This window comes from Halichoerus grypus, chromosome 2 (assembly GCF_964656455.1).
Source record: "Halichoerus grypus chromosome 2, mHalGry1.hap1.1, whole genome shotgun sequence".
Classification (NCBI taxonomy): Eukaryota; Metazoa; Chordata; class Mammalia; order Carnivora; family Phocidae; genus Halichoerus; species Halichoerus grypus.
Window position 1 is genome coordinate 100,144,445 of NC_135713.1, and position 24,440 is coordinate 100,168,884.

The window sequence follows — 24,440 nt, forward strand, 5'->3', positions numbered from 1 at the left end:
TTGATAGGATCTACCATTAGTCCTGGTATTAAACTGCTGTCTGCTTCAAGTATGAGAGAACTCAAAAGTCTGTTTTTCTTTTTGAAGCATAATGCTTCCATATCATTCCCCAAAAATTATACTAAATTTTGTGGCAAATATTAGTTTATGTTGTTATAAATTTTAATACACGATATGTTGCAGCCACTTAACATAATTTTGTAGGTAATGTAGCCATAAGTTGTTTTAAATAGAGTGACACATTTGTTTTGATGATCTAGATCAGTGGTTTCTAAATCTGGGAAGCTTCTTAGAAATATATTATTGTGCCCCCAAATGGGCCCTTCTGATAAAATTTAAATTACACTGAAACACTATTTTCACCCATCCAACTGGTCAACATACATAATTTGGATAACACATCCTGGGGAGGTTGTAGGAACACAGGCACTCAAACACATCTTTGGTAGGAGTAAAAGACGGTATTTGAAAAACTTACATACTGAATGACTCCAACTATATGACATTATGGAAAAGGCAAAATTATAGAGATAGTAACAAGATCAGTGATTGCCAGGGACAAATAGGCAGAGCATAATGTTTTTTAGGACAGTGCAACTACTATTCTATATGATACCATAATGGTAGATACATGTCATTATACATGTCAAAATCCATAGAATGTACCACTTTTGGGTAATAATGACATATTAATATAGGCTCAATAGTAACAAATATACCACTCTAGTAAGGAATGGTGTTAGTGGGGGAGACTGTGAATGTGTAGGAGCAGTAAGTATATGGGAACTCTTACTTTCTGCAATTTTGCTGTGAACCTAAAACTGCTCTAAAAAATAGGCTATTAAAAAAATTGTTTTAAGCCACCACTGCTGAAACCAGATAATGTGTTCTTAAAGCTCAAAAGTGGTGATGTGTTAACTCAGGTGTGGGAATCTCTTCACAATGTATATGTACACCAAATGAAGTTGTACACTTTAAATACCTTACAATTTTGTCAATGACCTCAATACAGCTAGGGAAGAAAAGCTCAAAAGCAGCAGAAGCTTAGATTTCTAGTACAAAGACTTTTCGTTTACACACAGAGAAACAGCAAGTTTCTATGTGAATAACTACAATATTAGATTCTCATTCTATTTCTTAAAAAGATTTTTTTTTTTTTTTTTTGACAGAGAGAGAGAGCACAAGCAGGGGGAGCAGCAGGCAGAGGGAGAGGGAGAAGCTCCCTGTGCTGAGCAGGGAGCCTGATGTGGGGCTTAGTCCCAGGACCCTGGGATCATGACCTGAGCCGAAGGCAGATGCTTAACCGAGCCACCCAGACATTCCCTAGATTCTCATTCTAAGGTCATTTAAAAGACATAGACTTTCTTGGTTACTTTTCTAAATAAATGTTTTTCATTTTCCTTTATGACTATATTTAAGAAATGATTATGGAAAAAGAAGTCCCATAATTTAGAGAGTTTATTAAAAAATAAACTTTCCAGGGGTACGTGGGTAGCTCAGTCAGTTAACCTTCGGACTCTTGATTTCAGCTCAGGTCATGATCTTGGCATCGTTGGATCAAGCCCCACATCTAGCTCCATATGGGCTCAACGCAGAGTCTGCTTGTCCCTCTCCCTCTCCTCCAACCCCCTGCTGGCACTGTCTCCTTCTCTAAAATAAATAAAGTCTAAAAAAAAAAAAGAAAGAAAGAAAAAGAAAAAAACAAAACTTTCCAAGTCCTCAAATACAAAGAAGTCTCCTGGGAATACCTGATAATAAATTTCAGAAAATGTCAAATGCAGTGCAAATTACTGGTCATATTGGTATGGATTTTGTTTTGGGGAATCAGCCAGGAAAATATGACTTTTCTTTACTTGTGGCTTCATTTCTAAGTGTTGATATTCATACTCCACAGAATTCTCATCCAGCTCTCATAAATTAATTCTCTCTAGGATGAAGATGATAAAAGTAGTTAAAGTGGAAGCAGCAACTTGCCTCAACCCTCAAATCATGTCTTCTTTTCCTACTGCTAATCAGTTTCTATCAGTCACCATCAGGTATGTCATCAGATCATTTGATTATTGACCCCACTCAGGTCCTGTGATTTCTGTCTACACTCTCAGTACTATTATTTGGCTATTCTCATGAACCTGGAGCACACCATCTGATTCTACTTCTTGTATTATGTATTCTTAAATGTCTCTATCTACTTGGCCTTTGACTACTTTCTTGTTCCACGTTCCCTTTTCTGACATTGGCTGTAGACCTTTAGGCAAAACTTACCATACATGTCAGCCTCCCGATGTGATGCAATATAAAGTACATATACAGGGGCGTCTGGGTGGCTCAGTCGGTTAAGCATCTGCCTTTGGCTCTGGTCATGATCCCGGAATCCTGGGATTGAGTCCCGCATCGGGCTCCTAGCTCAGCAGGGTGCCTGCTTCCCCCTCTGCCTGCCGCTCCCTGTGCTTGTGCTCACTCTCTGACAAATAAAACATAAATAAATGAATGAATGAATGAATGAATGAATGTACCGAGTACAACTCGGTGAGTTTTTTCTTGATAAAAAAAATTTTGAAACTCCTGGGGCACCTGGGTGGCTCAGTCGTTAAGCGTCTGCCTTCGACTCAGGTCATGATCCAGGGTCCTGGGATCGAGCCCCGCATTGGGCTCCCGGCTCCGCGGGAAGCCTGCTTTTCCCTCTCCCACGCCCCCTGCTTGTGTTCCCTCTCTCGCTGTGTCTCTCCCTGTCAAATAAAATCTTTTAAAAAAAAAAATTATATATATATACATACACACATATATATACACATACACTAACAAAAGCACCACAGCCCAGAATTTGAGACTGAGATGTAAAATGATGTGTCCCCAATTGAGGAAGCTGCTCAGGACATACTCTCTAATGCCCTCTTCAGATATGTCCAAGGTTAGTCATGGAAACGGGGAACTTGGGCACCTGGGTGGCTCAGTTGTTAAGCATCTGCCTTTGGCTTAGGTCATGATCCCAGGGTCCTGGGATCGAGTCCCACATCGGGCTCCTTGCTCAGTGGGGAATCCGGTTCTCCCTCTCCCGCTGCCCCTGCTTGTGTCCCCTCTCTCGCTGTGTCTCTGTCAAATAAATAAAATCTTTTTTTTTAAAAAGGGGTGGGGGAACTTAGCAAAGGGCAGAGTCGGAAATGACAAAATAACCTCTTCCAATGAGCAGCATAAGAGCCTAATCATAAGGTGTTCCCTCTCCTTAGGAAGGGGCACCTCCTATCATTTGCCAAGCAGTATTTCAGAATTCCTAACCTTGTCCACTGTTGTATGCTGGCTACGTGAAGCAACAGAATTTGTCTTTTCAGTTCATTAATCTCCAGATCATGAAGAGCCACATCTGGATCTGATGTGAAAGACTATCATGAGATCCCGAACTTTGAAACTGTTATGATTGGATGACACTGTTAACTTACTTTCCTTGGGGAAGGGTGTATCTTTTATGTGCAAAAGGGAAGTTAATATTTAAGACCAAGACTGCATACTGTAGTGGACTGTATTCTTTTCAGCAGATACCCATTTTCTTCCCCCTTTCTGAAACCTAGCACTCCCCTAGCACTGTGGGAGTATACTTTCCTGTCCCAGTGATGTTTGGCTTGGTGAATGGAGCCTTGGTGGAAACAATGTACACCTCTTCCAAGTAGAAACTTTATTTGAAAAAAAAAGACTTTATGTCAGAGAGAGAGAGAGCTCAAGCAGGGGGAGCGGCAGGCAGAGCAGGCAGAGAAGCAGGCTCCCCACTGAGCAAGGAGCCCAATGTGGGGCTCGATCCCAGGACCCTGTGATCATGACCTGAGCCGAAGGCAGATGCTTAACCAACTAAGCCACCCAGGTGTCCCCCAACTAGAAACTTTAAATGTGCTTGTGTAATTTGACTTCGCCACATAAACCATGAGAATGTTTCAGACAGTGGATGGTCCTCAGCTCCTCCAATGATCAGCCACACTATGGATCCAACAGAGATATGTTTGTTGTTAAGCCAGGGAGTTGTTATTCAGCACTTGAGGAAAAACTGACTAATGAAATTTCTGTCTCAGATTTGGGCTTTAGAAGGGAATACAGAGGATAAGAAAATCCTAGGAAAATGCAAAAAGATTTTTAGAGGATTCTGAATCTTTACATCAGGAAGGTATTTTCCAGAATAATGCTTTCCTGTAAGAAAAATAAAACTTGGGAGCGCCTGGGTGGCTCAGTCGTTAAGCATCTGCCTTCTGCTCAGGTCATGATCCCAGGGTCCTGGGATCGAGCCCTGCATCTGGCTCCCTGCTCCGTGGGAAGCCTGCTTCTCCCTCTCCCCCTGCTTGTGTTCCCTCTCTCGCTGTGTCTCTATCAAATAAATAAGATCTTTTCAAAAAATAATTAAAAAATTAAAATAGAAATAAAACTTGTTGGGGCGCCTGGGTGGCTCGTCCAGCTCTTGGTTTCGGCTCCAGTCATGATCTCATGGGTGGGGGGGAAAGAGCCCAGCTTTGTGCTCTGTGCCCAGTGAGGAGTCTGCTTGAGGTATTCTCTCCCTCTGCCCCTCCCCCTGCTTGCGTGCCTACTCTCTCTCTAGAATAAATAAATCTTAAAAGAAAAAGTATACATATATATGTACACATATATGCATATATGTATATATATGTACATATATATGTATATAAAACTTGTTTTACAATAATTTATATAGACAATTTCCAAGAATACACTATGGCAAAAAGAATAACACTACACATAAATTATAATTTATCAAAACAAATGAAGACTAAATATTTCAAAGAAAAGTATTTAGAATTCAAATTTAGACTAATCTCTGTATTTCCATTATTGGTCTAAAGAACAGATTTCAAATGCTATTATCCACTACAGTGTATCTTTTTTTTTTTTTTTAAGATTTTATTTATTTATTTGACAGAGAGAGGCACGGCGAGAGAGGGAACACAAGCAGGGGGAGTGGGAGAGGGAGAAGCAGGCTTCCCGCCGAGCAGGGAGCCCGATGTGGGGCTCGATGTGGGGCTCGATCCCAGGACCCTGAGATCATGACCTGAGCCGAAGGCAGACGCTTAACGACTGAGCCACCCAGGCGCCCCTACAGTGTATCTTTTCAAGTTTAAAGTCCTTCTTAAGAAAGTGTTGAGGGGCACCTGGGTGGCTCAGTCAGTTAAGCTTGGGTTATGATCTCAGGGTTCTGGGATCGAGCCTCAACAGGCTCCCTGCTCAGCAGGGAGTCTGCTTGGCCCTCTGCCCTTCCCCCCACTCATTCTCTCTCAAATAAATCAATAAAATCTTTAAAAAAAGAAAAAGAATATTGAAAACACTACATTGTCTATGAAAATGATTAATAGCTCCAAACTAATAAAGAACTCAAATTAGAGCTTTCTCTAAAAAGGGATGGGACACTATAAAAGATAGCAAGTTCTTTTTTTTTTTTTTGAGTTGATATATTTTTAGTAATCTCTATACCCAACATGGGGCTTGAACTCACGACCCTGAGATCAAGAGTTGCATGCTCTATCTACTGAGCCAGACAGGCGCCCCAGCAAGTTCAAGTTATTAATAAGACAGAGTAACATTTACTCTTTTTACTTTTTAACTTATAAAAGTAAAATGTGATATAGAAGTACAAAATAATAAAGTCACAATTACTCTACAATAACCACAAGTCTTAACATTTTGGAAATGTTTATCTTTTTTGTTTTTCAAGGTTGAGGTGCTTTATTTGGGTTTCTGTTTAAAGATGTGGATGGATGGGAAAATAAACAAAGATGCGGATGGGGTGTGGGGGACTTGGGGAGATGTTGGTCACGGAGTACAAAAATGCAGTTAGAAGATGAGTAAGTTTTTGGAGATTGAATGCACAGCATTGTGATTATAGTTAACATTATTATATACTTTCAAGTTACTATGATCTTAAATGTTCTCACCACGAAAAAGAAATAATTATGTGACATGATGCAGATGTGAGCTAATGCCATGGTGGTCAAATCAACCCATTGTACACCTTCAACTTACACAATGCTATGTCAATTATATCTCTGTATTAAAAAAAAAAAGGCAAAAAAAGAATTTGTGTTGAGATAAAACTAAAATGAGATTTATTTCAATAAAATACAACTGATAGTTGAAAACACATCAAGATGTGGATACCCTTTTCTAATTTTTCTAATATTTTAGTTGACTGACAAATGCACAAAAGTATTCCAAATAATGGGGGTGGAGGGATGGGTTAAATGGGTGAAGGGTATTGAGGACACTTGTGATTAGCACTGGGGTGTCATACGTAAATGATGAATCACTAAATTCTACTCCTGAAACTAATATTACACTGTATGTTAACTAACTGGAATTTAAATAAAAACTTGAAACAAGAAAGAAAAGAAAGAAAGAAAAAAAAAAAGAAAGAAAGAAAGAAAGAAAGGGAGGGAGGGAGGAAGGAGGAAAGAGAAGTGAAAAAAGAAAAGAAAAAGAAAAAAAGAAGAAGTATTCCAAATGAGAGTTGGGACTGCCAGAAATGTTGTAGAAAAAATGTCCACATTCAGTGGAAAGCTAGATTAGATGTCTTTCGGGGCCCTTGCAAGGCTAAGACTTTCAGATTCTTTTAGAGAATGCCAATCACTTTAATTAACATAGTTGAAATAACAAATTCCATGTTATAGTGTTAAGCTACAAAAACTTTGCAATATTAGTTCCAAAAACACTAAATAAAAATTTTACTTTAAATTTGCTATTTAAATGACATATTAAAGACTGAAACAAAAAATAACAAAACAGAATTCTTATTACATCATGGTGAGATTCTTCTCAAGCTGTAGAACAGTTTCCTTAAAGGCAGAATCCTCTGCCCAATTGGCTTTACTTCCTAAAATGAGGTTCTGTAATAAAAAAAGAAAAAAATTATATTAAAGTTATAAGTACGTTTAAAAATATAACAAGATTTTTAAAAAATCCTCTTTCACTAATTTTTTTTTTAAGATTTTATTTATTTATTTGAGAGAGAAAGTGAGAGAGCGCGCACGAGCAAGGGGGAGGAACAGAGGGAGAGGAAGAAGCAGGCTCCCCACTGAGCAGGGAGTCCTATATGGTGCAGACTAGATCCCAGGCATGACCTGAGCCAAATGCAGACGCTTAACCCATGGAGCCACCCGGGTGCCCCCCTCTTTCACTAATCTTATCAAATATTTACCAAACTAGGTATGGGCATCTACTCTATGAAAAAATACATTTTGGGGTGTCTGGGTGGCTGAGTCAGTTAAGAGTCCAACTCTTGGTTTTGGCTCAGGTCCTGACCTTACAGTATTGAGATCGAGCACCCCCACACACCACCCCCTCAGGGGAGCGTTTGCTGCTTCAGATTCTCTCTCCCTCTCCCTCTGCCCCCTCTTCCTACTTATGCACGCGCTCTATCTCTCAAATAAATGAATAAATAAATAAAATCTATTAAAAAAAGAAAAATACATTCTTGTATCCTCATTTCCACTTTCAGTAAGGGTTCAGCCTCAATCCCCATAATGCTAGGGACTATTTACAATGTTTACAACAATTTTTTTTTTGCTTCATCAGTTTTTGGAGACAGCTTTTACCTATTAGGGATGTTTGCAATGGTATTCTAGATTAAAGGAAAAAGACTGCAGCTGTGATTCAGTCATTTTGCACTTCTACAGTGAAAAACAATTTAAGCATAAACTGTTATGCCCTATTCATTTATTTTTTAAGATTTTATTTATTTATTTGACAGAGAGACACAGCGAGAGAGGGAACACAAGCAGAGGGAGTGGGAGAAGGAGAAGCAGGCTTCCCGCTGAGCAGGGAGCCTGATGCGGGGCTCGATCCCAGGACCCTGGGACCATGACCTGAGCCAAAGGCAGACGCCTAACGACTGAGCCACCCAGGCGCCCATGCCCTATTTATTTAAAAAAAACTATGGCTCAATGATACCAAGTGACTAATTCAAATCCTGTTCAAATAGATTTTAGAATTTAAGTGTTCTATTGTTATGTATAAAAATATTTAAAAATTTGTCCTATACACAGAACATTCTTGCTACTGGGCTGGTGTATATAAATCCAATTAAATTTACAAAGGCAAGGGGAAGTAAACATTCAAATATGACTGAACCCATTAGGGTCAGGAGCTCCAAATGCAGCCAAAGCTATGTTCTGCTTAGCAAAGCAATGATTTCATTAAATCAAAATTAACACTAAGAGGATATGAATAAAAGCTAAGAAATACAAAATAATAGAAGTCTCAAAGCAGTAGGAAGGAACAGGTGCCAAAGAAAATTAAAATGATCCTGTACTGGGGCTCCTGGGTGGCTCAGTCATTAAGCATCTGCCTTCGGCTCAGGTCATGATCCTGGGGTACTGGAATTGAGCTCCGCGTTGGGCTCCCTGCTCCGCGGGAAGCCTGCTTCTCCCTCTCCCACTCCCCCTGCTTGTGTTTCCTCTCTTGCTGTCTCTGTCAAATAAATAAAATCTTAAAAAAAAAAAAATGATCCTGTACTTATGATGCAATCCTCCACTGAAGGTTAGTCTAAGGGACTTCTTTACTCCTAATAGAGTAAAGCACTGCTACTAAAAGGTAGGTTTAAGACCTGATGAAGAGGGGTGCCTAGGTGGCTCAGATGGTTAAGCGTCTAACTCTTGGTTTTGGCTCAGGTCATGATCTCAGGGTCATGAGACTGAACCCACGACGGCTCTATGCTCAGCGTGGAGTCTGCTTCAGATTCTTTCCCCCTACTTCTCCCTCCCCACTACTTCTGTTCTCTGTCTCTTAAATAAACAAATAAACAGAATCTTAAAAAAAGACCCGAGGAAGAATTTCTTACGATCAGATATAAGAACTCACATTCTACAAGGATATGCTTTACACATGATAATAAATATTTGCTTTACACATAATGGGCAGGTTTAAAAAATTTTTTTATTGTTATGTTAATCACCATACATTACATCATTAGTTTTTTTTTTTTTTAAGATTTTATTTATTTATTTGACAGAGAGAGCGAGAGCAGGAACACAAGCAGGGGGAGTGGGAGAGGGAGAAGCAGGCTTCCCGTGGAGCAGGGAGCCCGATGCGGGGCTCGATCCCAGGACCCTGGGATCATGACCTGAGCCGAAGGCAGACGCTTAATGACTGAGCCACCCAGGCGCCCCTACATCATTAGTTTTTCATGTAGTGTTCCATGATTCATTGTTTGCGTATAACACCCAGTGCTCCATGCAGTACGTGCCCTCTTTAATACCCATCACCAGGCTAACCCATCCTCCCACCTCCCTCCCCTCTAGAACCCTCAGTTTGTTTTTCAGAGTCCATCATCTCTCATGGTTCATCTCCCCCTCCGATTTCCCCCCACCTTCATTCTTCCCCTCCTGCTTTTTTTTTTTTAAACATATATTGCATTATTTGTTTCAGAGGTACAGATCTGTGATTCAACAGTCTTGCACAATTCACAGCACTCACCATAGCACATACCCTCCCCAGTGTCTATCACCCAGCCACCCCATCCCTCCCACCCCATCCCCCACTCCAGCAATCCTCAGTTTGTTTCCTGAGATTAAGAATTCCTCATATCAGTGAGGTCATATGATACATGTCTTTCTCTGATTGACTTATTTCGCTCAGCATAACACCCTCCAGTTCCATCCACGTCGTTGCAAATGGCAAGATCTCATTCATAATGGGCAGTTTTAACTGTGTATCTTCCTAATTGAAATCTGGTAATTTAAGTATTTCACCTCAACAGGTTGAGACATTTTGTAATTCAAAAGAGAAATGAAAACCCTCCAGAATAAAGGAACACATAAAATTTAAGAGGTAATATGGTAATAACTACCGACATTTATTGAGAATTTACTTGGACCAGACATTATGCTAGACAGATTAACATGAATTATCTTCTTTATGTTTTACAACCTCTTTTTCTAAACAGGGAAACTGATGTTTAGAAAACTTAAATAATTTGCTCAAGGTTCTCAACTATTAAGTTGCAGTATGGATCGTAATTCTAGATTCCCATCACCCCATCCATGTTTTCCCCCACCTCCCAAGTTTAAGTTCTAATGCTTTCCACCATTATACCTGTCTCCACAAAGCTAAAATCATTCCACTTATAAATGCCTAAGATCTAACCATAATGAAAAGTCAAAGTCTTAAACATTAAATAGACATAAATTCCAAATATAGGTAAACAGACTAATATTTAGTATTGAATTCATGATTTTTTCAGGATCAAAGACTAACTGAAAGCAAATCTGAAAGTAACAGAACCAATCATTTTTAAAAAGTTCTTTACCTACTTTCCTTATATAAATATTACCTGAAACACATGTTGAATAACTGTCGTAATCTGTATCTCCATCTGCAGGTTTTGTTGTATGGTCTTTATCTTGTCTGAATTTTCCATATTGGCCAAATCATCTTTCTGTTTGTTCTTTTCAGTCTGTATTTCTAAAAGCTTACCTTCTGAAGCTTGTTTTAATTCTATTAGGTTAAAAAAATACTATATTTAACAATTCCTACAAACAAGAATCTGGAAAAACTGTGAAGCAGAACAGTTCCTTAGATTATATCAGTCAAGAGAAAATATTTAATAAGCATCATTTTAAGTTGCAGTTCCATTTTGATCTAAAATACTGGTGAAAAATACCAGTATTTTAACTTTATCCTTAGCAATGTCCTGCATGAAATATATTCAGGGTATGTACGTATGATAATGACAGCTGTCTACTTATGTTTGAAGTGTTAAAGAGGACTTACTCAGGGTTGCCAAAAGGAAGGCAAAAGATACATGTAAGGAAATACCTTTTCCTCCTTTATTTACAAAAATGACACATCAACAAGATAAATTTTCAATAAGAGATTCTCTTCTCCAGGGATAAACACATCATCAACCATTTCCTATAGTTCCTGAAATGTTCTAAGAATTAAACTATTTGAAAACATAAATGGGTGTGTCCCAGGAGCTTGGTTCCTTGATATAAATGGATCAAAACAGGTTGGAATGCGATGGAAAACATTAAACATCCAAAGAGTGATTAGATCAGATGACCGGAACTACTTCTGACCCTGAGATTACTTACAAACAGGCAAATCTGTGTAATATTTAAAAATAATAAATCATGCCTATACTATTAAATGAAAAAGGCAGTTTACAACATAGAATAAAATGAGGCCAATTTTATTAGATAAGAAATAAGCACCGAAGCCCTGAAAGGCTCAGTCAGGTAAAGGTCTGACCTGATTTCCACTCAGGTCATGATCTCATTGTTGTGAGATCAAACCCTGTGCCTGGCTCCACACTCAGCATGGAATCTGCTTGAGATTCTCTCTCTCCCTCTCCCTCTGCCCCTTCCCCTGCTCACGCTCACTCCTTCTCCCCCTCAAATAAAGAAAATAAATAAAATCTTTAAAAAAAAAAAAAGGTGGGGGCGGCTGGGTGGCTCAGTCGGTTAGATGGCTGCCTTCGGCTCTGGTCATGATCCCGGAGTGCCAGGATTGAACCCCACACTGGGCTCCCTGCTCAGCGAAGAGCCTGCTTCTCCCTTTGCCCCTCACCCCACTTGTGCTCTCTCACTCTCAAATAAAATAAAAATCTTAAAAAGAAAAAAAGCACTGAAGAGTGATTATCTCTTCATAGTAAATTAAAAAATTTTACTTTCCCTAAGTATATTTTTGTTTCCAAATTCTACTGAAAATGTGTATTACTTTAAAAAAAAATTCAATAATTTCAATGCAAAAAGCTATCTCATGTTCATTAAGTTAAAAAGCTGTAGAATCATATGTATCAAATGATAACTTAAAATTATGTATATATAAATATATTTATATGGACATGGAAAAAGTACTGGAATGATTATGCCTAAGTGTGGTCACACAGGAAGGAGGTAAGGCTTTCACATTATACTTTTCTGTATCATTTGATTTTTTCTCCCTGAGAATATATATATATATATATATATTTTAAGATTTTACTTATTTATTTGACAGAAAGAGACACAGCGAGAGAGGGAACACAAGCAGGGGGAGTGGGAGAGGGAGAAGCAGGCTTCCCGCAGAGCAGGGAGCCTGATGTGGGGCTCGATCCCAGGACCCTGAGATCATGACCTGAGCCGAAGGCAGACGCTTAATGACTGAGCCACCCAGGCGCCCTCCCTGAGAATGTATTAATTTTGTGATTTAAAGTCCTAAAACAACAGAAATGAATCAAGCGAAAAACATTTTACATACTAATTTTAAAAATGCCATGTGCAAAATTTTAAGAAAATCTGAAAATTAAGAAATTTCTCAATGATTGTGGTAACTGGCAATCTCCACTGTAAGTGAAAATGTTTTCTACAAAAAAAACAAAAACAAAAAAACTGTTCTACATACGTAATCTCTTCTTTCTAACATCAAGTAGTTTTTCCTCCAAATCCCAAGATTCCTGTTATTAAAAATAAAAAGATTAAGGCACATTCTCTAAGAACACACCTCTAACACTTAACATCAGTGAATTTTATCTATTAGCCCATGTTTTCCAAACCTGCAGTTTTCAATCCCTTTATTTCCATACCAAAAAAGAAAAAGGACAGTAGCTTAAATTTTAGTAAATAATTAGCCACAATAGTCAGAAATAACTGAGTTATGAGAAAAAGAAAACTTAAGAACAGTGAATTCCAATCATACCAGTAACCTTTTGGTAATCCTATATAATCATACACAATACAGTTGCCAGCAACAAGTTACTGAAATTATGAGAATGCATAAGCAGCCCAATGTGCAGTTACCTGTTGTGATTTCATTATTAATTTGTTTAGCTTTAATACGTGTTTCATGTTATCCATGAGCACACTGAAAAGGAATAAAAAAAATGATTTGTTAACCTTAATTAAAAATAATATCATTAATGAACAAATCAATTACTATGTATTTCCTTTCATGAAATTTACTTATACTTCAATAGAAAGTCCATTTTTTTTTTTTTTTAAGATTTTATTTATTTATTTGACAGAGAGAGACACAGCGAGAGAGGGAACACAAGCAGGGGGAGTGGGAGAAGGAGCGGCAGGCTTCCCGCTGAGCGGGGAGCCCGATGCGGGGCTCGATCCCAGGACCCTGGGATCATGACCTGAGCCGAAGGCAGACGCTTAACCAGCTGAGCCACCCAGGCACCCCTAGAAAGTCAACTTTTAACAAAATAAACCTGGAAAAGTTTGATGTAAACTAAACTGTTTAAAATTAGAGGTGCAGGGGCGCCTGGATGGCTCAGTCGTTAAGCGTCTGCCTTTAGCTCAGGTCGTGATCCCAGGGTCCTGGGATCGAGTCCTGCATCGGGCTCCCTGCTCAGCGGGGGGGGCTTGCTTCTCCCTTTCCCACCCCCCCTGCTTGTGTTCCCTCTCTTGCTGTCTCTCTCTCTGTCAAATAAATAAATAAAATCTTTTTTTAAAAATTAAAAAAAAAAAATTAGAGATGCATTTCCCTAAAACAATCTGTAATCACAAACAATAAAAAATATGAAATTCAAGCATGTAGGAACATTTCTAAAAATCTACTATTTTGGAGAAAAAGCCCTAATAGCATGCTAATAAGTTGCTTTTTTAAAAAATAGACTTTTTTAGAGCAGTTTTAGGCTCATAGCAAAACTGAACAGAAAGTAAGCCCATATGCCCCTGTCCCCCACCACACATGGCCTCCTCAACTATCAACATCCCCCACCAGAAAGGTCCATTCATCACAAATGATGAATCTACATTTAACATATCATTATCATCCAAAGCCCATAATTCACATTAGGGTTCACTCTTGGTGGTGTACATTCTATGGGTTTGACAAATGTATAAAGACATGTATTCACCATTATAGCATCATAGAGAATAGTTTCAATGAATATTCAAGCTGCTTCTTACCCTCATGTCTTCAACAAATATTTCTGATTACCTACTATATGCTAAGACCTGTGCAGGCACCAGGAATATAAAGCAAAGTAAAACACCAAGAGGAAAGAATCTGCTGAAAGAGAAAAATGGAACCACAACTATAGTATGGTTTCATTACAACCAGTAATGAAACAGCTGTGCACAGAGTAGAACAAGGGAAACTCTTGAATCTTAAAGGACATGAAGTAATTACCTAGATTACCTAGTTTGGTATAGCTGGAGCCAAAGTGTAAAATAAGACTAGGTAAGAACAATGGTTCTTATACTTCAAAGTGCCACAATCCTTTGGGAGGATATTTAATGTGGATCACCACAGGACCCCCATCATGCCCATTTGGACTCAGAGATTGAGTCAGTAGTTTTGGGATGGGACCAGCAATGTGATCACTGTGATAATACTAATTATTCTGATACCGGCCAGGCATGAGAAACATTGCATGCAGAAGGAGTTTGTTGAGGAGGCTGAAAATGTAAATCTTTGCATAGACCTGTGAAAGCTAAACTCATTTTCCACTAGTTACAGCTATACTGGTTTGAAAACTTTAAAACTTGCTAAAGGCACTACTACCTCAGCCTATTTGGCCTTTCTGTCTCTTTGGAGCTCAATTTGTCCTGTACCTCTTTAACTCAAGAATGTTTAAAGCTCACCTTTAATGGAAGAGCAATCGTTAAGAGGGCCCAAATTCATATTTTAGGATTTATGTAATCCTGGAGTTATATGGAATATGGGGAGAATACATTATCAGTCTGAACTAAGACACCCAGAAAGGGGAAGTGCCCAGATGCATCTTAACACTTTTCCGGTGTTAATGGGAGGGAATCTTTTATCACAAGATTTTTTTAGAGCTTTGATAGATAAGAGCACAGGTAAGGCCCCTGAGGCCATACACAAAGGATCAGATTATAAAAAACCTTGACTGCCAGAGTTTTAATTTTATAATCCTTGGCAAATAGTTTAACATATACAAGCTCATTTCTGCCAGTGAAAAATGAGGCATATACTTCCTGTCTCATTCATGTCTCATTCCTATCTCAATAACCCAATTTCTGGGTTATTGGATAAATAAGAGCCCTATCCCTGTTTTACAGTAAATACTGAACAAAACTAAACTTTTAAAATCTTCCTTCAAAGTTTTCAGACTGTCTGCCTAAAAATCTCCATTGCTTCTTAGTGTTGCAATCCAAACAAAATGTCAGTAGGATTAAAAATTATAATGCTGAAGAGGGCCCACAAAAATTCCATCACTTTTCTTATTCCCCAGATAAAGGTGGTTGGCACTGACAGCTAATTAAAAAAAATTCAGAAACCTAAAGTCATTATGCAGATCTCCCTTCTTACTCTAAGCCTTAACAAATTCAGAAAAAAAGAAAAAAGAAAAAAAACAAACGTACCTAGTCTTGGGGTTAATCTTCTCCAGGTTTTTTTTAAGTGCAGTCGAAAGTTGCATCCTACAATGCAAGGAAAAAAGCTGGCATTATAAAACATGGATAACATTTGTGGTACATTGAAAAGAAAAAATGTATATATATACAAGTTAAAGATGGATTTCCCTTTAAATGTAACCTAAACCATAAGTACGTTTATAAACACTATTGTATGGGAAATACTTTGATAAATAAGTCACAGAAATGGAAAATAACAAGATGGAAAGGGCTGCTGCATGTGGTTGTGCACTGCCAGGCTGAGGGACCAATGAGACTTGAAATCAGCCTGAGCTTTGCTCTCCAAGCCATCTACCTTGGTGCAGGGCTAGGAGGAAGCATTAAGGCCCTACAGAGATCAGCACAGGCCTGACATGGAGTTAGGGCATACAAAGTCATACCTGAATGTAAACTTTAAAATACGCCTACATACAAACTACATAAATTACTTTTAAATCCAAATAGCTAATAAATAAGTAATAATGAAAAGGCAATCAACTTAGCAATATCAGAGTCATTTCTTCCTTTCTGTCACACACGAAAAAATTCAATTCATTAAAACGAGATCTCTTAATAGCTCTGAAGTCATCTTAAAAAATATGATCTAGGGACCTCACTGATATGAGGAATTCTTTTTTTTTTTTTTTTCAAAGATTTTATTTATTTATTTGAGAGAGAGAGAGAGCACAAGAGGGGGGAGTGGGAGAGGGAGAAGCAGACTCCCTGCCAAGCAGGGAGCCTGATGCGGGACTCGATCCCGGGACTCCAGGATCATGACCTGAGCCGAAGGCAGTCGCTTAACCAACTGAGCCACCCAGGCGCCCCGATATGAGGAATTCTTAATCTCAGGAAACAAACTGAGGGTTGCTGGAGTGGTGGGGGGTGGGAGGGATGGGGTGGCTGGGTGATAGACATTGGGGAGGGTATGTGCTATGGTGAGTGCTGTGAATTGTGCAAGACTGTTGAATCACAGATCTGTACCTCCGAAACAAATAATACATTGTATGTTAAAAAAAAAAAAGAAGAAGATAGCAGGAGGGGAAGAATGAAGGGGGGAAAATCAGAGGGGGAGACGAATCATGAGAGACGATGGACTCTGAAAAACAAACTGAGGGTTCTAGAGGGGAGGGGGGTGGGAGGATGGGTTAGCCTGGTGATGGGTATTAAAGAGGGCACGTTCTGCAAGGAGCACGGGGTGTTATACGCAAACAATGAATCATGGAACACTACATCAAAAACTAATGATGTAATGTATGGTGATTAACATAACATACTAAAAAAAATATATATGATCTAGGGCACCTGGCTGGCTCGGTGTGTAAAGCATGCAACACTTGATCTCAGGGTCATGAGTTCAAGCTCCATGTAGGGCAAAGAGCTTACTTAAAATGAATTAATAAAAACTACATATAATCTATATAATGAGCCAACTTATGAGAACAGGGAAAAATGTTCACTACTAGAAGCAATTAAGAGGACTTTAACTACTTTTCAATTAAATGTGTAAGAAATTCATCTGGGAAGGCCAGAAACACAAGGAAGTAATTTTAAAAATCATTCACTTAATTGAGATTATTAATTCAGATCACATAAGAGATCCTGTTTGTCTTATTAACAACAGTATACCAACACCTACCACAATGCTTTCTAGACATAGTAAGCATTCAAATATTTGTTCAATGAATTTTAAAATACGGATGCAAAACCTATATTAAAAATATATTTAGGGGCACCTGGCTGGCTCAATCAGTAGAGCATGAGACTCTTTTTTTTTTTTAAAGATTTTTTATTTATTTATTTGACAGAGACACAGCGAGAGAGGGAACAGAAGCAGGGGGAGTGGGAGAGGGAGAAGCAGGCTCCCCACGGAGCAGGGAGCCCAATGTGGGGCTCGATCCCAGGACCCTGGGATCATGACCTGAGCCGAAGGCAGACGCTTAACGACGGAGCCACCCAGGCGCCCCGAGCATGAGACTCTTGATCTCAGGGTTGTGAGTTCGGGTTCTGAGTTCAAGCTCCATATTGGTGTTTTACTTAAAAACAAAATCTTTAAAAATCAGGAAACAAACTGAGGGTTGCTGGAGTGGTGGGGGGTGGGAGGGATGGGGTGGCTGGGTGATAGACATTGGGGAGGGTATGTACTATGGTGAGCACTGTGAATTGTGTTAAGACTGATGAATCACAGACCTGTACCTCTGAAACAAATAATACATTATACGTTAAAAAAAAAAAGAAGATAGTAGGAAGGGAAAAATGAAAGGGGCGAAATCGGAGGGGGAGACGAACCATGAGAGACTATGGACTCTGAGAAACAAACTGAGGGTTTTAGAGGGGAGGGGGTGGGGGGATGGGTTAGCCTGGTGATGGATATTAAAGAGGGCACATATTGAATGGAGCACTGGGTGTTATACGAAAACAATGAATCATGGAACACTACATCAAAAACTAATGATGTAATGTATGGTGATTAACATAATAAAATAAAATTAAAAAAATAAAAATATATACATACATATTTAAACTTGATGACAATTCTTTTACTTGATTAATAGTTACTGTAGTAATCGAATCCATGTAATCCTTTGAAACACTGGATGGGATTTAAGCTCACCCTTCTATTTCCTTGATTGACATTTTCTTATTAAGTCAATCTTATGTAACTACTTCAAATGAAGGTATTAATGAATGACATAACTTTTCTCTCAGAACTCAAAATCTGTGTAACCATTATCTAATGATCATATCACTTGATTAATCATTTAGACTAATTAAAATATTCCCTCCACCTCAAAACATACCCATTTTTCATTCAGTTCACAATGCTTATACCTAGATTGTAAAAATTACCTGTCTAATGCAAGCTTTTTTATTTCAAAAGCAATTTTCACATCTTCAATTTCATTTTCCAGGTCTTCAATTTTACTATCAAAGAAGCATGAACAAAAAAATTTCAGCAATATCAATATCAAAAAAATTCACTGAATATCAAAAAACATATAAAGTAAACCTCTGAAAAAAGTAAAATGACCCTATCTACATAAAATTATTCTACAGGCTCCCCACACTGATGCATTTATAGATTTGGTAAACAGATGCCTCCGAGATATTCAACTAATTATCTGGTGAAGGGGAATGCCAAAAGCGCTAATGTAATCACTCAGGTACATGTTAAGTCCATCTCCCGTATCAACAACTTCTCAGTACATGCATGAAAAATTACTTGGAAAAATAAAGAAAAGGAAAACGAAGATAATGGTGTAAGATGGGTAATTATATCAAATCTTAGTAAAAAACACAAAATTTAAAATATGACATACGCTTCAATTTGCTTATCTTGCATGATTTGTTCTGGAGTTTTTTCTTCATCTACAAATAAATAATTTTTTGAAGTTAGTAACAGTTTTAGAAGAGTGTGGTCCAACAGAAATATAAGCCACAAATGCAAACCAAAAATTTAATTTTTAATTTTTAGTTTCCATATTATAAAGCAAGTGAAAATATTTCAGTATAACTTATTTTAACCCAATAGGTCTAAAATATTATCATTTCAACATGTAATTAATCTAAAATTACTAATGAAATATTTTATAATCTTTTCTTCTGTATTTTTCATTTATACTCTCTCAAAGACTAACCACATTTCAAGTTTTCAATTGTCACATGGAGCTAGTGGCTACCATACTAGACAGAGCAGTTTGAGAATAATGGAAAATAAAAAAGGAGTAAAATATTAACATGAGCAATGTCAAAAAGATCACCTGTATGTCTATATGTTAGAAAAAAAACAGTCGGGGGTGCCTGGGTGGCTCAGTCTGTTAAGTGTCTGCCTTCGGCTCAGGTCATGATCCCAGAGTCGTGGGATCGAGTTCCACATAGGGCTCCCTGCTTCTCCCTCTGCACCACCCCCATTCATGTGCTTGCATTCTCTCTCTCTCTCTCTCTCTCACACACAGAAATAAATAAATTTAAAAAAAAAGAAAAAACAATTGGAAATTAAAAGGTAAAATTACAATATACAGTTTCTTTCAAAAACATGAACTACTTAAGGATAAATTTAACAAGATATGCATATGACCTCTACACTGAATATGTTCGATTACTGAAAAGATATATCATCTATAGGTATTAGAAGAATCAATATGGCTAATACAACAATTTCCCCCATATTGATCTATAGATCCCAATCAAATCCCAATCAAAATTCTAAGACTTTTTTTTTTCTGTAGAAACTGACAGGCTGATTTTAAAATGCATATAAAAACACAAAGGACCCAGAACAGTCAAAACAATTTTGATAAAGAAGAACAAAACTGGAAGACTTACAAGAGTTGATATCAAGATTTACTATAAAGCTACAATAATCAAGATAGTGTGGCACTATTGTAAGCATAGACAAATACCTCAAGGGAACAGAGCAAAAAGCCCAGAAATAGACCCACACATATACAATGGAGAAAGGAAAGTCTTTCGAACACACAGTGCTAGAAAAATTAGATTTCCATAGAGGGAAAAAATGAACCTTGATCTTTAGCTCACACCATACACAAAAATTAACTCAAAAAGGATCACAGAACTGAATGTTAAACCTAAAACCGTAAACCTTGTAAAACAAAACAAAGGAGAAAATCTTTGTGACCTTGGAGTGGTCACAGACTTCTTAGGACTTAAAAGCATACACCACAAAAGAAAAAACCTGATAAAAATCACTTCTTCATATTAATGCCTTCGGTTCCTCAAAAGATAGTTAAAAAACAAAGGCAAGTTGGGCACCTGGCTGGCTCTGTCAGTAGAGCATACAACTCTTGTTATCAGGGTGGTGACTTTGAGCCCCATGTTGGATGTAACGATTACTTAAAAAGATCTTAAAAAAACAAAAAAACAAAAAACAAAGGCAAGCAACAAACTGGGAGAAAATACCTGCTGAATATATAAGTAGATACACAGATACCTACATATCTATAGATACATACTTAACATCTATATATATACCTGTAACCTATATATATAGATACCTGAAAAGAATAACTACATTTATAAAAAGAACTCAAATTCAGTAATAACAACAATCCAATTAAAAAAATAGGCAAAGATTTTAACACTTCATAAAAGTAGATTTACAGATCTACTTCATAAATGTAGATATATTAATTGCCAATAACCACATGAAAAGATACTCAACATCATTAGTTATCAGGGAAATGTACACTAAAACCACATGAGATACCACTACAAACTTATTACAATGGCTAAAATTTAGTAAGACTGACAGTATCAAATTTTATTTATTTTTATTTTTTTATGTTACTTTTCTGTTTGTTTTTTTTTTTTTTTAAGATTTTTTATGTATTTGAGAGAGAGGGGATGAGAGACAGAGAACATGAGAGCGAGGAGGGTCAGAGTGAGAAGCAGACTCCCCACCGAGCAGGGAGCCCGATGTGGGACTCGATCCAGGGACTCCAGGATCATGACCTGAGCCGAAGGCAGTCACTTAACCAACTGAGCCACCCAGGCACCCTTACTTTCCTGCTTTTTAATTAAAAAAAAAAAAAGCCTTAACAGTTGATGGGAGGTGAGGATGTTGCAGCCACCAACACAGCCCATTCTTGGAAGAACCTCTGTTACCTACCGTAGGAGGAACCTGGAGCTGCAATTACAAGGGGACACAAGAGGAAAGGGGATTTTTCCTTCGGAGGGGAGGAAACTTGCTTCGTTCACCGCCGAATCTCGGGGGCCTAGCACAATGCTGGCCACTCCACTGGCGTTCGAGAAAGCCTCGAGCTGGCCGGTGCCGGACTCGCAGGACGCTGTGGAACACGGACGGGCGCAGGAGCCTTTCCTTTCAGATCAGGCAGCGACAACCAACGCTCCGCCGGTCCCTGACAGCGTAGCGCCCTCGCCCTAAGCTCACCCACCTTGGGCCACGGGGAAACCACAAGCCGGGAGCACGGACCAGAGACGATGGGGAGGTTTGCGGGAGCAAAGCTACGCCCGCTGACAGGCTTTAAACTCCAGTCAACAGTATCAAATTTTAAAGACCATGCTGAGTAAATGGAAATCTCATGCTTCTAGGAAGAATGTACCAGAATGGTATAATCATTTTTCTCATTTTTTTTTTTAAAGATTTTATTTATTTATTTGAGAGAGAGAGAATGAGAGAGAGCACATGAGAGGGGGGAGGGTCAGAGGGAGAAGCAGACTCCCTGCCGAGCAGGGAGCCCGATGCGGGACTCGATCCTGGGACTCCAGGATCATGACCTGAGCCGAAGGCAGTCGCTTAATCAACTGAGCCACCCAGGCGCCCTCATTTTTTTTTTAAAGATTATTCATTTATTTGAGACAGAGAGAGAGAAAGAAAATGCGCACAAGCCAGGGGGGAGGAGCAGAAGGAAAGGGAGAAGCAGACTCTCTGCCGAGCAGGGAGCCCGATGTGGGGCTCAATCCCAGGATTTCTAGATCATGACCTGAATGAGGCAGATGCTTACCTGACTGAGCCACCCAGGCACCCCGGTGTAAACATTTTAGATGTCTGGCAGTTTCTTAAAATGTTAAACATATAGAGGTACCTGGGTGGCTCAGTCGGTTGGGCATCCGACTGTTGATTTCAACTCAGGTCTTGATCTCAGGGTTGTGAGTTCAAGCCCTGCATTGGGCTCCACACTGGGCATGATATTTAAAAAAAAAAAAAAGTTAAACATGGTTACCACATGAGCACACAATCTCACTTTTAGGTATTTAACCAAAAGAAATGAAAAGAAGTGTCTACAAAAAGACAGGTAGAAATGACAAATGTCCATAGCAGCTTTATTCATAATGGGAAAAAACTGCAAACAATTCAAATGGCCATCAACAGGTGAATGGATAAACAAAATTTGGTAGAGTCATCATGAAATATACTCTACAATAAAAGAGAAAAATTTACTGAAACAAACAACATGGATGAATCATAAAATTATGCTGTGCAAAAGCAGCCATACATATTGGGAGTGACTACTATCAGGTACTGGGTTTCTCTTTAGGGTGATGAAAATGTTCTGGAATTGGATATTGGTAATGATTACACAATATTGTGAATATAATAAAACCTACCTAACTGCACATTTTAAAATGAATTTTATGTTATATGAATTAAATCTCCATTAAAAGAAAGTTGTCAGATACACACACATAAATACATATCATATAATGCTGTTTACATCACATTGTAGAACAGTCCTGTCCAAGAGAAATTTCTGTGATGGTAGAAATGTTTAATATCTCTGCTGTCCAAAAGGGTAGTCACTAGACACATGTGGCTACTGAGCATTTGATATGTAACTAGTGCAACTAAAGAACTGAATTTTAAATATAATTTTAATTAATTTAACTTTACAAGGCCACATGTAGCTAATGGCTACAGCACTGGACAGCCCAACTCTAGAAGGCAAATCTATAATGGTGGGTGCTGGGGTAAGTATAGGGACTGACTGTGAAGTAGAACAGGGGAGGTATAACAGAAATATTCTATCTTGACTGTGGTGGTGGTTACACTGATATATATATATTTGTCAAAACTCAACAAACCGTACGCTGAAAATGGATGTACTTACTGTTAAAAAAAATCCTTCAAGCAATAAAGTAACACATTCTTTTAATGGTAAAATAATTAATTTTAGATAAATATTTTTTCAAAGATTACAACCTCACTTCCTGCCCTAAAGCTGTAATCTCCTTTAGTTGTAGAAACTCTACAGTGTGCACTATCAAGCCTACTCAAGTGTTCAGAAGTCATAATCCCTTAAAAGAAAAATTATATATAGACGGAAAACAAGGACTCTATTGAGAAGCTGGACTACTTCTTAACACTTGGACTTTACTCTCATGTCATCTTCTCGAAGACACCATCTTTGATCACAGTATCTAGAGTAGCCCCTCCTTATGACACCATTATTTCCTTCATCACACTTAACCATACTTCGTAGTTATCTTGCAATGTTTCTTTCCTTACCTGTTTTGCTACACAGAATTTAAGCTCTACTAGGGCAAATTCTGCTTCTTCAACACTATGTCTCCATGCCTAGTTATATGTCCCTAGTGGGGACATATTGAATACTTAAAAATGATTTGAATGAATGCAGGAATACACAGAGATAATTTCTCAATGGCCCAAATTCTGAATAGCTTTCCCCCTACAGCCTGTCCTCTAAGAAGATACATTATCTTTTTTTATTACGTGGGGTCTCATGGCAGCAAAAGAATTTAGCCATATCCTACCTTTATTAAACATCACTAGTTTAATACAAGGAGCATGGGCTTCAGAAATGAGGAGATCATTAATGCCTCCAGGGGAAGGAAAATGACTTACCGGTAATTTTTTTTTTTAGTTTTAATTTATTTGAGAAAGAAAGAGAGAACACAAGCAGGAGGAGGGGCAAAGGGAGAGGGAGAAGCAGGCTCCCCGTGGAGCAGGGAGCCCAATGTGGGGCTTGATCCCAGGGCCCTGGGATCATGACCTGAGCCAAAGGCAGAGGCTCAACTGACTGAGCTACCCAGGCGCCCCCATATTGATCATTTTTGATGGTAACATTATTGATATAATGGAAGGTCATGGCTTTGGAGGCAAGAAGACCTGTTTCATATCCCAGTTTCAAAAATTACTAGTTATGGGGTGCCTGAGTGGCTCAGTTAGTTAAGCGTCTGCCTTCGGCTCAGGTCATGATCCCAGGGTCCTGGGATCGAGTCCCGCATCGGGCTCCTTGCTCAGCAGGGAGCCTGCTTCTCCCTCTGCCTCTCTCTCTGTCTCTCATGAATAAATAAACAAAATCTTAAAAAAAAAAAATTACTAGTTATACCAAGCAGAAAAGCAGCCAGGGGGCCCATTTCATAGTCCTATTTTTTTGTTATTGTTGTTTTGCATAAAAAGACTTTAGAAAGCCTGGACTATCAGATGGACAACATACTAGAACTGCCTTTGGATCTATGGCCTTATAAAAGAATCTGAGCAGAGTCTGAAAAGTTCCTAAGTTAAACATGTATTCAGGTGAAGTGACTAAGTCATCTCTGTGGCCCCTCAGGTTTTCCACAATTCTTGATTCAATCTAAAGTATTACTTGGTATTATTCTTTAAGCCTA

The 24,440-nt window shown here is 38.5% G+C and overlaps 1 protein-coding gene across 1 annotated transcript in view; it reads right to left on the reverse strand.

Annotated features, from left to right (window-relative positions):
* Positions 1-6,422: 6,422 nt before the first annotated feature.
* The window catches only part of CENPH (centromere protein H), a 28,788-nt gene continuing 10,770 nt past the window's right edge, over positions 6,423-24,440 (reverse strand). The window contains exons 3-9 of the mRNA XM_078067245.1: positions 18,650-18,698; positions 18,180-18,254; positions 15,303-15,359; positions 12,762-12,825; positions 12,367-12,418; positions 10,313-10,476; positions 6,423-6,869 (exon numbers count right to left, since the gene is read on the reverse strand). Coding sequence (XP_077923371.1) covers positions 6,777-6,869; positions 10,313-10,476; positions 12,367-12,418; positions 12,762-12,825; positions 15,303-15,359; positions 18,180-18,254; positions 18,650-18,698 — 554 coding nt within the window. The 3' untranslated portion in view covers positions 6,423-6,776. The remainder of the gene's footprint in view (positions 6,870-10,312; positions 10,477-12,366; positions 12,419-12,761; positions 12,826-15,302; positions 15,360-18,179; positions 18,255-18,649; positions 18,699-24,440) is intronic.